The sequence below is a fragment of the Mizuhopecten yessoensis genome, unplaced genomic scaffold, assembly GCF_002113885.1.
Source record: "Mizuhopecten yessoensis strain PY_sf001 unplaced genomic scaffold, ASM211388v2 scaffold9253, whole genome shotgun sequence".
Classification (NCBI taxonomy): Eukaryota; Metazoa; Mollusca; class Bivalvia; order Pectinida; family Pectinidae; genus Mizuhopecten; species Mizuhopecten yessoensis.
Genome location: NW_018407955.1, coordinates 1,283,658 through 1,300,414, shown reverse-complemented (window position 1 = coordinate 1,300,414; position 16,757 = coordinate 1,283,658). Strand labels below are relative to the sequence as shown.

Genomic DNA, 16,757 nt, shown 5'->3' with positions numbered 1-16,757 from the left:
AATGTTTCCATTTCCAGTGCTGCGGACAGCAGCAACGTGTTTCAAGTTAGATATTGCTCTAACAAGACCATGCCAAGATGAGACATGCTCAAATCTTGATCCAATTTCACACAATTTTGACTCATTTTGTAAGTCAGTTTTGACTACACGAACTTCCTTGTCTGTATCGGGGTTGACAAGTGGATAGTCCTTGTAATTGTTCTCCTCGCTGTTGTCGCAAAGATATTGAGGTCCATTTAACCAAAGGCTTTCCTGTATATTACTCGCAGAAACAGAACGGGTTGCCTCATCGGCAGGGTTTAGCTTCGTTGGGACATAATTCCAATCCTCGGGACTACTGCAGCGTCGGATTCGGTCTACGCGATTTTCAACGTATGTGAAGAAGCGTTTGGTCTCGTTTCGAATGTATCCCAAAACGACTTTGCTGTCGGTGAAGAACCGGACACTATCAAAGGTAACGTCTAGCTCGCTGCGAACAACTTCATACAGTTCTATAGCTAGAACAGCAGCGCACAGCTCTAACCTCGGTATGGTATGTCCGTGCTTTGGGGCTAGCTTTGATTATTTGGTATGGCATCACATTCGATCAGGCTAGGGAGTTCTAAACTCACGTTCAGGTCCATGGAGTCTACAACAAATCCCAGAGATATTCGACCACATGTAGTTACTCTGCCTCCGCAAGTAGATAGAAGATAGCTTTCTTGTTTAAAATCACAATCAAATATGTCGAAGAGTTCTTTCCTTGCAAGAGATCTATTGCTCTGTTCATCCAAAATTGTGTAAGCTCGAATAGGACTGTGAGTACTCATTTTGTGTCTCACTTGCACTTGAACAATTTTGGCACATGATTTACCAGAAAATGTCTCTCCACATATTTCTGTGCACTTTGCGTCAACTTGAGGCTGGACCTTCTCCCCGCCGTAACTATCCGAGGACCTTTGTCGGTTTTCATCGTGCATGGCTGAACAATGATGCTTACTGTCACAAATTTCGCACTTAACTGTTTCTGTACAGTTCTGTCTTCTGTGCTTACTGTTACAGCACCTAAAACAAAGACCATTTTGCTTCAGGAGCTCACGGCGTTCCGAGAAATCTTTCGCTTTGAAGGCTCTTCAGTCATTTAAAGAGTGCCCTGCTTTATGAATTAGACATCGAATTTTCTCTTGTGTAGCACTGTCCTCCATACCAACCGATGTCTTGTTCACAGAGACCTGTTGTTTAGATAAGCGACGTGTTGTTGCGTGAAGGTCAGCATCTCCACCAAACTCAAAACCTGGGTCATTAAATGTTTCTGCCATTTCCTGAATGAAGCCACAAAAGAACGAGAAGGGTGGAAATGTTTCCTTTTTAGTACGTTTGTAACTCATTGCTCTGTCACGCCACTTGTTACGAATTCCCATAGGAACTTTCTGAAGAATAGGTTTTATACCCACTGACGTATTTAAGTAGCCAAGAAGTCTGCCATACTTGGGATCCTGCATAACGGCACGGACTTCATTCAGAGTGTCAACAAGCTCGTACAGTTTTGTATTATCCTTGTGTGTGATGTTGGGTGAATTTTGAAGTTTTTGTTTCAGCGCATGCTCTACTCTTTCCGGGCTTCCATAGAAAGTGTCCATTCTTTCCCATGCCTTCTGTAAGGCTTGTTCATGATTTCCTGCATTTGAAGTTTTGATACTAGCAACCTGAGCACTAGATTTTGGTCCGAGCCACTTTACCATAAGGTCTACTTCTTCGGAAGGCTTAGCACCGATTTCACTCATAACCTCCTTAAAGGTGTTCTTCCATGAAAGGTAAGCTTCTGGTTTATCCCCAAATTTCAAAAGCCGTCCTGTAATAAGCTCTCGCTTCATTAAATATTTTGAAATTTCCACAGTACCATCTGGCCTATTGGGAGGATATTGAGGCCCTGCAGGTAGAGGATCTTGGGGCAAAGCAGGAGTGCTATGGTGAGTCGGGGGTGACATGTGTAGATCGCACATTGGTAGCTGTTTTTGTTTGGCTATGTGGATATTTTGTTGGGGTGTTTGAGGAATGTCAGGAATCTGACTTGGAAATGATGTTACACACGGATCACTAGACTGAGGCACAAAAGGGTGAGCTTGTGGGTCCAAGTGAATTCTCGGAATAGCAGAAAGCTTTAACGGTAATGTATCCTGTCTGTCATTCATTATTCTGGAAGCTGACACTGGTGGGACAGGAAGCTTGCGTCGAGGCGGGGCAGCCCTCGGGGATGACAAATGTATTTTGCTAGATAAAATGTAGTCAGCGGTACGTCTATGGACGCTTTCTGGTGAAACTGGAGCACTTCCGGTTAAAACTGGACCACTTCCGGTTAAAACTGGACCACTTCCGGTTGAACCTCGAGCACTTCCGGTTGAAACCTGGTCTTCAAGTTCATGGAGAACAGCATTATATTCCACACTAGCGACTTTGTCCTCTTGTTCTGCCTTCAAATTTTGCAATGTAGCTGTGATTTCTGCTGTTCTGAGGATTGACTCTGCTTCCAATCGAGCCTTTTCCTTAAGTAGGTTAGATTCTCGAAACACAAACTCTTTGTTCGTTCGCGCTGCTTCTAGTTTTGCTCGCTGTCGAGCCAGAACCACACTTGCCGAAGATTTTATTGATTTATCCGATTGGTAAAGGCTTCCATTTCCATCAACTGACTTTGATTTTTTTTTACTAGAATGTTTAGGAATTAGGGCCACCGCTTTTTCCACCTGCTCAGTAACAGCTTTGAACATAGTTTCCTGTTTACGCAGTTCCAATCCGGCTTCTTTAGAATTTTGCCTGATCAAGTAATCTTTGTATTCAAAGGACATTTTCAAAAATCGCCCATATGTGTTATGTAGTGCAGGTAATGTTCTACATTGAAGGTCACTATCATCTCCCAACATTAAAATTAGTTCATCAAGTTCCTGCCTGAGAGGAAGGAGTTTCGAGTAGTAGCTCTGGACCTTCAATTCAAAGAGTTCATGAGCCTTAACTGTAGGCTTATGGACGCGTTTCTGGGGTTCCCCTTCTTCGTGTGATTTTCCCTGGTACAGGGAGTCTTTGTCCGAGTTGACTGGCGATTCCCTGAATTCTGCCATTATAACATCACAATCTTTTCACTGTTATGGCAGTTAACCACAATCCAAACACATTCATTCAAAGTTTATTTCTGCTAAGTAGCCAGGTACTGGCACGTCAATTACATGTATCAGATGTGAAGATGGATGATGTGAACAGATGATGTGCATAGATGGTGTGCATAGATGGTGTGGTGAAAAGATTGTGTTCTGACAAGGGAAAACCATATATTTCTTCTATTTACCGTGGTGCACGGTGCCAACATCTTTTCAAGCATAACAGGAAGTGGGTAAAATTGTAACTTCCAAAACAACACAGAACATAAATCCGGAAAATAGAGGTTACATTAATAAGAAAAACAAAATCCGGATGAAGGTTTTTCCCGTGTCAAGACACCTCCAAACCTTTGTCTGTGTAAGTTCGCGTTAGTCTCCATCAACCTTCATTCCTCCAAACCTTTGTCTGTATAAGTTCGCGTTAGTCTCCATCAACCTTCATTCCTCCAAACCTTTGTCTGTATAAGTTCGCGTTAGTCTCCATCAACCTTCACTCCTCCAAACCTTTGTCTGTATAAGTTCGCGTTAGTCTCCATCAACCTGCATCCGTCCAAACCTTTGTCTGTATAAGTTCGCGTTAGTCTCCATCAACCTGCATCCGTCCAAACCTTTTTCTGTATAAGTTCGCGTTCGCCTCCATCAACCTTCACTCCTCCAAACCTTTGTCTGTATAAGTTCGCTAGCAGTCGACGTCTATCACTGCAGTCTTGATATGTTAAGCACGCTCCTAAATTCCGATTCAAATGCGAATAACAAACAACGTGGGTTGGAAAGATGGGTGTTACTATCAAAAAACGGAAAGTTAACAATCAAAATATTTAAATGGCCACCTTATTAGTAGACCGTACCTAATTGTCGTGATAAAAATAATAAATCGGCCTATAAATGGAAATCCCATAGGAATATCAAGAGTCAAGAAGTGGATTTTGATAGATTTATATTAGTTGAAACACAGTATCTCTTACCAATCTTTATTCTTTAGCCAATATGATTAAAATACAGTTGTTAATTTATCACTTACGGCGTTATCTCTGCAGACGCAGGTTAATGAAGATCTGTTTTTTAATAAGATTTTTCTTAAGCGAGAAACAAATTGTATGTGATGTCTGTTCATTTGTTTCATCCTATGTTTGAATGTGCAAAAATGAAATCTAAACAGATACGTAATACAATTTGGAATAATTATTGATTGTACGAGATGGACATGAAATTGTTGAAGAAATTTGTTAACAGATTATTTAACAGACGGCAAATAAATCAAACAAATCCATTTTAGAGGAGTTACTGGCCACGTGGTTACGTGCTCGGTGGATCAAGTGCAATAAATTGGATGGTGTACATGAGAGGTAATCGCCATGACTACGACAGTTGGGCGGCCGAGGGATGTGACGGGTGGAGTTACAAGGATGTTCTTCCATACTTCATCAAGTCGGAAAATATCCAAATTCCCGAGTTTAAAACATCAAGTAAGTTTTTTTTTACTTTGTATCGAACTGAAGTTTCTGTCAGTATCAAAAGGTTTTGAACACAAAGAATATATCTGTCTTCAGCTATACAGTTTATAGTACGAAACGAATTTTCTCTAACAAATGTAAAGTAAAACACCTTGGAAATACACTTGATTCAAAATACAATTTGTCATGAATGTTATTCAAACGATCATTTTTTGTATTCAATTTTCAATTGTGTATGATAACATACAAACACCCCAAGGTGTTTATGTGCCATTCACTCATATAGCATTGCAAAGCTATGACTAGTTCTTCATAATACCGGTCACACACTAAATCATTGCATAAACCACAATTTTATTTATATCGTTCAGCAAAGGGTGTTTTGCACAGATTTCGGTTACTTTTACTGGTATTTGGATTGAGGTCTTATGACAGTAATTCTACGCACACAAATGACCAACATTTGTCGTAGCTGTATGTAATAAAATGTTTGCTGTGTATACACATTCATGGTAAAAATTGTTGCTATGGCACCACAAAAATATATTCAATGAATTTGATTGAAATACTTTACAACTGTTTGTTTATATTAAGTATCGAAGAACGTTTGTACTAGAAAACGATATAAATTGTTCAAAACACGAACATTTCTTGTTATAAAGTCTATGAGCCTTTGTATGTTGGCAGAGTATCACGGAAAGAACGGACCCCTGTACGTGACAGGTCCAACACTGACTCCGCTTCAGGAGAAATATATCCAGGCCGGTCAGCAGCTGGGCTACAACTTTGTGGACTGTAACGGAGAGGATCAGATAGGTAACAATCAAATACTGAAAAGTACTCATATTAAGAGCAAATTCAACGTTGCCTAAAGCCTAATAATTACACAACCACTATACAATCGGATACATTCAATGTTTATATGTTATTTTTCGTTCGTAAACACTCCTCCTCACGAGTCAATAAGCAAAAGCAAGAAAATACCGAAGTGTTTAAAAACATCAATTCGCCCTCAAAATTGGTCAAACTAGAGCATATATGAACAAAGGAAAGATTATCATGGAGTCTTCCGAAAAAGCAAAAGGAGAATACGACTTCTGCGTTATCGACAATTAACACCCGACATGTAAACCAAGGTCATAGCCGCGTCCTAACACCGAGAACTCGGCTAGTGACAACAAAACCACAACCACATTAATGAGCATGATTAAAATATCGACCTTCATTTCTCACAAAGAAAAGTATTTATCCAAATTGTATCATGATGGCAACCAAATAAAACATTGTGTTGTAAGTGCGTCCAACAGCAGTCGACATCTGTCAGAGAAGTAATGATATTCGGATCAAGCTCTTCAATGCCGAAGGTATGGGAAGCTGGGATGTTACCATCAAGAACGGAAATTTCACGATTGGAAAAAAGAAGTCGACCCGTTCAGCATACAGCTTAGTAGTACGCCGTACCTGATTGGTAATGTTTTAAGTTAAGATCAAGGAAAGCGGCTGAAGTATTTGTTTGTTTGGGGCTTAACATCCCTGCAACAGCCAGGGTCATATGAGGTTGGGTGCCTAGGGAGACACCACCTGAAGCAAAAAGTAGATAAAAACGAAAGAAGATATAAAAGATAGGAAATGAAAAAGATCCCAAGTGTCGCAATGGAGGCAGCATATCAATTTTGGTCTCTTCCATGTCTTTTTCGCAGTAGACACGGAAGAAAAAACCCAATTCTACAGGGGGCCAAGTTAGTCGCGTTTAACGATACAAATGCAGTGAGTTACAGCAGGTCTATTCTTGATTTCTGCAATGCCCCCTAAAGAGAAGGCAAGGAAGAACAACCCCCGATTCTGGAAGAGACACATTAGTCGCTTCTTACGATATCTTTCCCCGAAGTATAAGAGTTTGTAGTGTTCTTGATTGCAAGCCCAATAAGGTATCTCCGATCGATGTGGTAAATACATTTCTTGTTATTTAGTTATATGTGTATGCATTTTGGTAACTCATTATCGGAATGTGTACAAATATTCGTTATAATGACATTTACTATAACAATTGAATGCGAGTTTTAATAGCGAATTATCAGAACTTGTATGACTATTCACTGTAGAGATATTTGCTATTACAGAGGATTTTTGGAGACCAGATCATTAATAAACTGCATGCACGGCGAAAGTGCAATGTAAATCAACATGTACAGTGACATTTTTTTATCATAGTTTTATCGATTTTAGGATCAAAGTACGGTTTTGCTGACACTTGGTGTTCTCTTTTTTTTCATTTTTATTTGTTTATTTATTCAGATATGCAATGAAGACGTTAAGGCAATCAATTAGCAACAATATTTTTTCAATTCAAGTCAACGACAATTTTCATATCACTTTGCTTTTATTACATCAGGATTTTGCAGGATGCAAGCCACAATACATAAAGGAGTACGGTGGAGTACGTATCAAGCCTTTCTCAAGCCAGTCATGACCAGGTCAAATTTGCATGTGGCAACGCACTCTATTGTTACCAAGGTATATACACAATATTCAATAAGATTCTTCAGTGTGGAAAGATGTAATATCAAAGTTTTACTTAATACACAAACAAAGAATTTTTAAACTTGAAACAATGTTTCAACACCAACTGGTCCCTTTGTCAAGCTATGACTGAGCTATGACTGAGCAATGCCTGAGCTATGACTGAGCTATGACTGAGTTATGACTGACTTATGACTGAGCTTTGACTGAGTAATGACTGAGCTATGACGCTCATTCAGTCATAGCTTGAAAAGGGGACTAGTCGGTCTTGAAACGTTGCGACACGTTTCATACGTACATTGTTTGTGTAAAAATTAAAACTTTGGTGATAATAAGGTATATATGGTGTGGTTTTTTTATATTAGTATTTGCTGAAAACGTAGATGCTTTTGCCACTATTATGTTGTATACTTCTTTACATATTAATTATTTGATAAGGAATATTGTAGTTTAAATTCCATTTAAATAGTTTTTATTGACACAGATGGAACAGTTATTTGGATAAAACAAAAATGCAAACCTACCTTTTTTTCAATTCTTGGCCAATATTATTTGGTTAGAATAAACACTGAAATAAATGTAGAATTTCGTTGAAATCGATTGACGATGCCCATGTGTAACAAACAAATGAGACAGTTACGCTCTACGGAATATGTCATGCAAATTCGAACGACTCAGTGTGCGCCACCCTGTGGATGATACAAGAAGACTGGTTTTATCATTTGATGTACAACAAAAAAGTCCCGTGACAGCCTTACGGTAAAATTGACTGACTTTGAATTCAGATATTTCTCCTCTGTAATTTTCAAAGGACATGCGTATATCAGACTAGCGATTGGTCAGGCTATGTTTACCCGAGACCAATCAAATAGCTGGGTGCGGCCTTCAATTTTGCCATGATATACTCCAGGGGTGCAGAGAGTTTTAGTGAGCATAACTCCTGGAGTATCGAAGATGCCTCTGATAAACACAATAGAATGACAAACTAAACCAAACATTTTATGAGTAAAGTCTATGATACTGTACAATCAAATATAAGATGCTCTAATTCTAAATCATAATTTTACTAGATTTAATTCATTAGTCGTACATCTTTTATAAAATCAAAAGCATTTTGATTAAATATTTTAATACTAATTCTACAACATATAACTAAATAGCTCTAATTGGTTTTATGACGTCTTTTAAATATTGTGACGTCACTTAGATTTAATGACGTAGCTTGAATTTAATGACCACGTTACAGGTGATGATAGAGAACAAGAAGGCGGTGGGAGTAGAGTTGATCAGAAAGGGTCGGAAGGTAAAAGTATACGCAAATAAGGAGGTGATATTGTCCGGAGGTACAATCAACTCGCCCCAGACCCTCATGTTGTCGGGGATAGGGCCGAGGAAACATCTTGAGGAGATGGGGGTACGTAAATTAACATGTGTTTGTATCCGTTACCTTAATGGTTCTTTCATCACAATGCCATAACGTTATTTCGCGTTTCTTTTTTTTTATCACATCAACATTTGATTGATAGATTTGAACAATTAATTAAAACAATTGATTGTTCTGTATTCAAATTTTACAGCAACAGTATCTGAATGTCTTGTATTTTCCAATAGAATTTAAAATTCTTCTTTTTCTCCTAGAAACTAAATTTGTTTAAAAAGATACATAACAGTATACCGAAGATGGATCAATTAACAGCTCTGTATACCTTCCTCGAAACGCATGTTTCTACATTGAAAAATGACTGTCCTGTGTTTTCCCTGGTACATCTAACAGTATTTTAATAGACAGACATTTATTTCCTACTTTAAAAAAGATGTTGTGAATTGTTCTCTTGATCATGTTACAGATAGACGTTGTAGCAGATCTACCAGTAGGTAACAACCTACAAGACCACATACTTATACCTGTCGTGCACAGCATTAACATCAGTGCAGCACTGACGGAGGAGAAGGGCAACGCCGTTCAGTCAGTTCTACAATACTTATTGTTTAAATCAGGCAAGTTCTTCATGTGTTTATCACCTTTATGATCAGATATAAAAAATATATACAATATTTCTTTAAAATGGCTTCTCATTATTGACATGTTTTTCGTGTTGCAAACCATTTTGAAATAAATATCGTATATAGTAAATTAACTGTTCGCTACATTAAAACAATCTTACTGCATACTGATGTGCTTCGAAATGTAATCGTTTTACTCAAACTCGAAATGGAACAGAGTCATTGAAATAGCTTGATATCGTCTGAATATTGCGACAAGATATGCATGAAAACTGAAATGAATGAAAAACATGATGATGTTCATGTTATTTATGTTCAAAATAGTTTTATATCAAACGTAATGTAATCCTACGGAGGATATGTGTGTAATTTGTATTACAAACTCTATTAAAACTTGTCAAGTTTGGAACCTTTTTATAAAGGAGGTACATATTATTACACAGTATGTGAAACACTTAAATAGGTAAACATTTCTTACTAGGCTACATAGCGGCTACTGTATTGGAGGCCATGGGATTTGTTTACAAGGATGGAACTACAAAGGATGATGGGCGGAGTCCAGATATACAGTTGCACTTCATGAGTGCGCATGGGCTTACAGAAAAAGGCAAAGCGCATATTACGATGAACTATAGAGATGATGTAAGCATTATATAACAACCTTGTAACAAACTGTTAGTCAAGAGGATTATTGTGCTTAAGATTATCGTAAACTATAAGGTTTCAACGTTGTAAGAGGTCACAGGCGACAAATAAGGTTAACGTAATATTTTTCATAGTTTTTTATCTCTTTTTCAAAATTTTACTTGTATTGACATCCAGTCAAGGTTTATGATGAATGAATCATAATCTTACTTATTAAGCAGGTATATCTAAATAACAAAACCACGTTTTTCTACCACTCGTTTTGACATATAATTACATCTTGAAGTAATTTGTGTAAATGATATAAAATACATAGTGTATATGAGTTTTTTTTATTAATTAGATGATACTAATTAAGTTAAGTTACTTGTGTTCATTTCCATGCTTGCATTAGAATATTTTTATGTAACTATAAAAATAAAAAAGGCAGGTCAATATCAAACTGTTCGATATATAAATACCAAAGTTTATATGAAATGTGACAATTATTGTGTGGCTAGTTAACGTTAAAGTAGTTATTAAAACAGTTGTACAAGGTTATTATATAAGGAGAACCCCTTGCGATTAAAGAATAATCACTAGCATTTATTCTGTCGAAACAGAGAGCTCAAACAGGAAATTTTAATTACATTTCACCTATTCATATCTCATCGCATCCTCGATACTCAAGGGGTAACGCTCGTTTACGCTCTTTGACCTCTGGAATATGTCATAGCAAACTTCAAAGCTCATTGTGCGCTACCTTGTTTAAGAAAAAAACAAGAAGACTAGTTCGATCCTTCGATGTACATCAAAAGAATCAGGCGGTCGCTTAACGATAAAAATTGATTGACTTTAAAGTCAGGTGTCTCTACTGTAATTTTCAAAGGAGAGGTATCAGCCAAGTGATTGGTCAGGATTTGTTTTACCGGGACCAACCAAACAGCTTTCGTCGTGCCTTCAATTTTGCTATGACATATTCAATGGGTGCAGAGAGCGTTATTGAGCGTAACTACTTGGAGTATCGAGGATGATCTATTCAGTGATTTTCACTCATTTGACCTTCTAAGCTCTAAAATTTCGTTATTAACGGTAAAATTTGAGCAGTGTGAAATATACATAATTTCAGATTATGAACAGCATATTTACATACGATCCAGCCAAGGAGACAATCCAATTTTTACCTACCCTTCTCCATCCTAAAAGTAAAGGCACGATCCGCCTTAAGAGTAAAGATCCTTTCGACCATCCCGTCATAGATCCTAAATACTTAGAGGACCCGGATGATGTCAAAACCCTCATAGCAGGTATGTTTTTCTGTTGCAGAAAACATTTCATATGATTTCAGACATTTTGTTAGGCTTTGTAAACTTCTTTTCCAAATTGCGATTTAACATATTGTCTTGTTTTATGTCGTTGAAATATTGAAGGAAAAATTCTATGTAATAAAAAGAATTATGTAGCACTCCGAGTTGGTTGCGAATGTACATGACAAAAACTTGTCTATAATTAAATAAAGATAGGTACAATAATAACAATATATCTTCTGATTTAATTGTAGAAATGTGTCTTTGGTCTTTTTTGTAAATAACTTTAATTCAATTGAAGATTGATTCAATTCAATTTTACTTATCTGTTTTATACTTAAAGATAGATGCAAATATTTGTTGCTGTTTCATTTTCCATATCAATTTCGTCTCATTCACCTTATTTATACAAATCTGCAAATAAATTGAAGCTATATACCATTTAATTTAACTTGTCTTCATATATTTGAACTATATGAATTTGAAACTAAAGTTTAGAGCGATGATTCTGAGTTGTTCTTGTCAATAAATGGTACAGAAGATATTCAAATATCTCAAACATTTTCATTTTTCACACAATTTCAGCTATGAGGATCATTGAAAAGCTTGTCGACACACCAGTCTTGAAGGAGATTGGAATACAACTTGACAGTAAGTCGACAATGGAGGAACTGTGTGATCAGCATACGTTCCGGTCAGATGCATTCTGGGACTGCTACATACGTCATTACACGCTGACAGTGTACCATCCAACAACTACTTGTCGTATGGGAGCTTTGGATGATCCGACGGCTGTTGTTGATCCCTCCCTACGGTAAGTACGTCTTTATGATAGGAGACACTCTCTAACTATTGATATTAAATTTAGTTTTAGTATTATACAAACATAATGCCGCAATCAGAAGTAACTGGTGTTTTTTTACAATAATACGATACAATGCAAGTTCTTTTTCATGTTAAGATGATGCATGATTTTAGCAATAACTTCGTTTTTAGTCAATATGCATGTTTATATCTAGATATCCAAATAATGTCTAGCAATCTTGTGATTTTGACATGACTAAATATTGTTAATTCATCTGATTTAGTACAAGAGGCGACTCGAAAAAAAATTCACATATCGGTCAACATCATCCCTGAGGAGAAACTATTTCATATTTCGTACAGTCAAAACATGGAACAATCTTTCGGGGGTCGTTTAATTTTGTTAAACAATGAGATGAGTTCGTTTTATTTGCAGTGTTAGGGGTATATCTGGACTACGTGTGGCTGACGCGTCTGTGATGAGGAACGTTCCGTCAGCTAACACAAACGCCGCCTCCATTATGATCGGAGAAAAGGCGGCAGACCTTATCAGAGGAAAGGATTCTGTCCAGGATATCAAAAGAATTCTGCAAAAAAGCAAACTTTGATGAATATTGTTATTCTAGTATAAATATTTTTTGTAAATTAATGTATGATATTTTATTTGCATGATTTTTTAATGAATTAATATGATTTAATTATTATTATTGAGTGGTAAAAGACCAAAGAGCGGTCCTTTTCCGACAGCTTGAAATTCATATCACATATGTCCTTTGTTTTTTCTTTAAGTTACTGAACATTCGATCTGCACTGTTTACGTTAATTAATGCGAAAGGAATCCCAATACAATCTATGGCATCAAACTTATGAACGTTACATAAAATACTCCGTAATAGGTTTGTATTATAGTGAAAGGTGTTTTTTTTCAATCACTGATGTACGTGACGAATACCTCTGTACAATTGAAATAGTATAATGAAAGGAACAATAAATATAGTTGATTTATTAGTTCAGTCTGGCCATAGTAATGCTGGGTTCAATTGATATCTAAAATTGTGACGGAAGATAACTTTATTTTCTCTTTTGGCCACATTGGAATTTATTTATTTCCTGTACTCGGGATGTGAGTGTAAATTAACCTATCTGTCCAGCCATATTTACCGTATGGTAGAACAGAACATCCTGTGTACATCTGGATAGGAATATGTCCACTAACGTCTTCCAAACAAAGGCAGTTTTCAAGATATCTACTTCAATCTGTCAAAATACATCAAATGTTTTCCCAAAACTATTACTATTTATACCGTTAGTTGATTTTAGGATAGAAACTTTAACCTTAACATAGATTTCGGATGGTATTATCCCAAGGAATACACCGCCTTGGTGCTTCAAGTGATGACATTATCCCAATGAATTCACCACCTTGGTACTCCAAGTGATGATATTATGAAAAGATATTTGAAAGGAGTTTGATTTCTGGTTACTTTTCAGATCTTTCCCATATATCCTATGGTGATTAATGTATCACTGTGTTTGCGTTTGTCCGCTAAGTTAAGCTAACAAACCTAAATCATTTTACTCTGTAATAAGATAGTTTATATATTTAATTAAACCAACCGTAACATCACATGTTAGCCTTTATATGTAACACTGCTAAACGTAAATGGAAAACATAGTACAAAGGATGTAATAGTTATATCCTTATAATTCTACAACTAGAATAATGTCTAACTTAAGAGCCGTGTGAAGTAGGCTGTCATTATGTCTGGAGCCCATACACAAATAAGGAAGTTGAAACATAAGGAAAATGCGTAAAGATGAATCCTGGATTTAAGGGACACTTAAACAATGAGAAGTGCTTGTTATATTTAAATCTCGAGACCTTTAAGTGCAGAATGTCAAGTCAAGATCTGGATTATTAGACAAAGGGCCGGTTTCCAAAACGACAAAATCCACATGTCGTTGTGGTCACAAATCTATAAAGTATAAAGATGTAGGTCACTTGGTTTGTTTTTTATGGCTCCTCAAAGTTGTACCTTTCAGAAGCTGTCTAAGTGTTGATAAAATGTGCATGTTATGTAAAATATTAATGAAAATCTAATCAAATGATGGTCACCGTAAAGAATACATTCATGGCATGATTGTGACAAAAAATCATGTTTCCATCGCGCCATTTGGCTGTTTTATGGAAGAAACAATCTCAAAAATGCCATTTTCGATGATAACATTTTAGACACAAAAACTGTGTTTTTTAGAGAATACACCCTTTTATGGGCGTTGGATGCAAACCAATTTTTATCCTATTAAACAGTACGTAATATGCTATTGATGAGAGGAAAAATCATCAAAATGTAAGTGGTGGAACATTTTCAAATGTTGGGTTGAATTAGCCTATGGTTGAATTGCCGATTTTCGACTTTCTTTAGATAATTAACAAAAAAACGAGAGTATTTGCTCGGTATGTTGAGAATATGTACACAGATATGAAAAAAAGTGAGAGAAACACTTTTTCATAAAAAAAATCCAAGATGGCTACTTCACAAGTCCCCGTGGTTGAAGACATTGGCTGACAAATAGACAGAACAACAAACAAAACGTGTTCCTTATGATTTTGGTTGGTTTTCGCATTTACGGGAGTGTTCATAGCTACGGGCGATTGTATAATACCTATATTTATAAGTTTGGTTAGTCACATGGTAACGGGGATCTTTCATATCGAGCCCCAAACATACTTTCGACATATGCACTCCGTTGCCGCATGGAAAACTATTTCAAGTTTTGTCGGAATTTCTTTACCTGTGGTTGTAATGGTCGAGGGTTTTCCAGCGTCCTGTAATACCCAAGGTAGTACAAGATACTGGAGATGTGCGCACACATTCCCATCGTTCTCTCTCCAACTGGGCACTGGCAGTAGTAGTCCTTTATTGGGGCCTCAACATCGGGTGAAACGGTGAACCGTATCCAAACGTTATATTTCGTTTGGCTTTTGTGTCGAGAATGTATTTGACATCGGAGAAGGTCTGGGGAGTGCTGGTAAAGCCACACCTCATAGTCTCCGTCATCACTTAAATGTTCGGCGATGTAACCAGGAGCCAGAGATATCTGATACGTTCCACACGTAATGGTTCTCAAGTAATCAAGATCGAGACGGGGAAACAGTACGGAAGATGCATCCATCTTGACAAACTCGGACCTTGCCCGTCTAGATAGATCCGGATCTGTCTTGACTCTCTGAGCTAAACCATTCGGTGTTGTCAAACGGTCCTTCATACGTTCAGCCATTAGCCTATCTTTGGCATCTCTCTCTGGAGATCTCTGGTAGATCGGTCCTCTAATACCATTCAGACAGGCTGTGACGGTTCGAAGCAAAGCCTCGATGACATTGATAAAGCTGTTAGACACCAATTGCGTTCGGAAGAACGTCCAGTGTTTCAGACGACCATGATAGGATTCCACAATCCACCTCGATTTGGTGATAGTTCTGTCAAGATTTGCTTGGACGTCAGAATGTTGACTTTGACCGGGTTTCAGGTATGACGGCATGCTAGCATTGAGGCCAGAGGCTTCGAGAACTGGTAGGACATCTCTAAAACCTCGGTCAACGACAACGTTGTCGTCTGGTTGTAGCCAAGTAACTAGCTTGTCCATGACTTTTTTTGTAATTGTAGCATCATTTTCGCTGCCAGTGAATGGTCCTACTGTGTCCAGAATGTAGCCATCTGGTAAGGCGATGCTCATGAATTTGAGATAGTTTCTCTTCTTCTGGCCACAGTAGGACATTCTCTGGAGCTTGTGGTCGGAGCTTTTCTGGATATAAATATAGGTGCCATCTAATATGGCAGTGGCTTTATCTCCAAAAAATGCTTCTGAAAAGACAGTATTGTGCCCGAGCAACTGTTCTCTTGTCAAGTGATCCGGACCTAGAAATTGTGGGACTATCGATGTGTCTAATGCCTGTACTATGGAGTGGAAAGTTTTGGACACACTTGACTTGGAAATTCCAAAAAGAGAAGAACACTGACTCCAGGAAATGTCGGTTTTCAGTTTTACCCAGAACAGTAATAGAGCATCGTGTGTAGTCTTGGTATATATACCAGATGAAAGATATGGGGAACAGTGCGAGTGGATTTCGAGGAACTGATCTTTGGACCAACCTGTCCAGGCCATGCATGCCGAGTCATCAAGAGAAGAAAAGCTTATTGTAAACGCAGACTGGTTCTGTGAAAGGACGTGCGACACCTCTAGGAGGTCATTAATGATTTCGGACGATTTTGATGGTAACTGAGATTCCAAGGAACCTCTACCATCAAGGACAACCTCTGTAGACGGATCTAAGTCGTTACCAATAAGGTGAATGGAGCAGACGCGGGATGAGGTGGGACACCACAGTTTGTGTGAATAGATCAGGTGATGTCTTGCACGTTTTGGTAAGACTGATGATTTTGTTCCATTTCTTGCAAAGGTAACAAGACAGAGACAGCATTTTTTGTGTGAAGATGATCCATTCAAAAGATCATGAAGGGTCAGCAACGGCAGGATATGGGACGGGGAGTCGTCTTCTTCCTCTATTTCCTGGTTCTGCTCGGGTTCAGGTTCAGGCTGATTTTTGTTCCGAAGATACTTCATGTAGCACTTCTGGCAAATAAGTGCTTGTTCCTTTGCTGACATCAATCCTTGTTGCACCAGCGTATCTAGGAGCCATTTATATTGTGGACTATTTACATTGCGTGCACTTCTGTTCTTATTGCCACTACGTTTCTTGAAGTATACTTGACACCCTTCTCCAACACATTTACCCTCCATCTTGAAACAATAACGATTGGTTTATGAAGCGTCGATAAAGTAACAAAATAGCAAGCCACCGATGATTGCTGTAAACAGCTAATACTTAGTAGTTTGGTACAATTATGCGAAAA

The 16,757-nt window shown here is 37.7% G+C and overlaps 1 protein-coding gene across 1 annotated transcript in view; it reads left to right on the top strand.

Annotated features, from left to right (window-relative positions):
* LOC110457584 (alcohol dehydrogenase [acceptor]-like) overlaps window positions 1-13,462 on the top strand; it is a 21,606-nt gene extending 8,144 nt beyond the window's left edge. Inside the window, exons 4-12 of the mRNA XM_021508917.1 lie at window positions 4,405-4,594; window positions 5,270-5,398; window positions 6,975-7,096; window positions 8,349-8,516; window positions 8,950-9,100; window positions 9,588-9,748; window positions 10,860-11,037; window positions 11,623-11,851; window positions 12,278-13,462. Coding sequence (XP_021364592.1) covers window positions 4,405-4,594; window positions 5,270-5,398; window positions 6,975-7,096; window positions 8,349-8,516; window positions 8,950-9,100; window positions 9,588-9,748; window positions 10,860-11,037; window positions 11,623-11,851; window positions 12,278-12,449 — 1,500 coding nt within the window. The 3' untranslated portion in view covers window positions 12,450-13,462. The remainder of the gene's footprint in view (window positions 1-4,404; window positions 4,595-5,269; window positions 5,399-6,974; window positions 7,097-8,348; window positions 8,517-8,949; window positions 9,101-9,587; window positions 9,749-10,859; window positions 11,038-11,622; window positions 11,852-12,277) is intronic.
* Window positions 13,463-16,757: the final 3,295 nt, after the last annotated feature.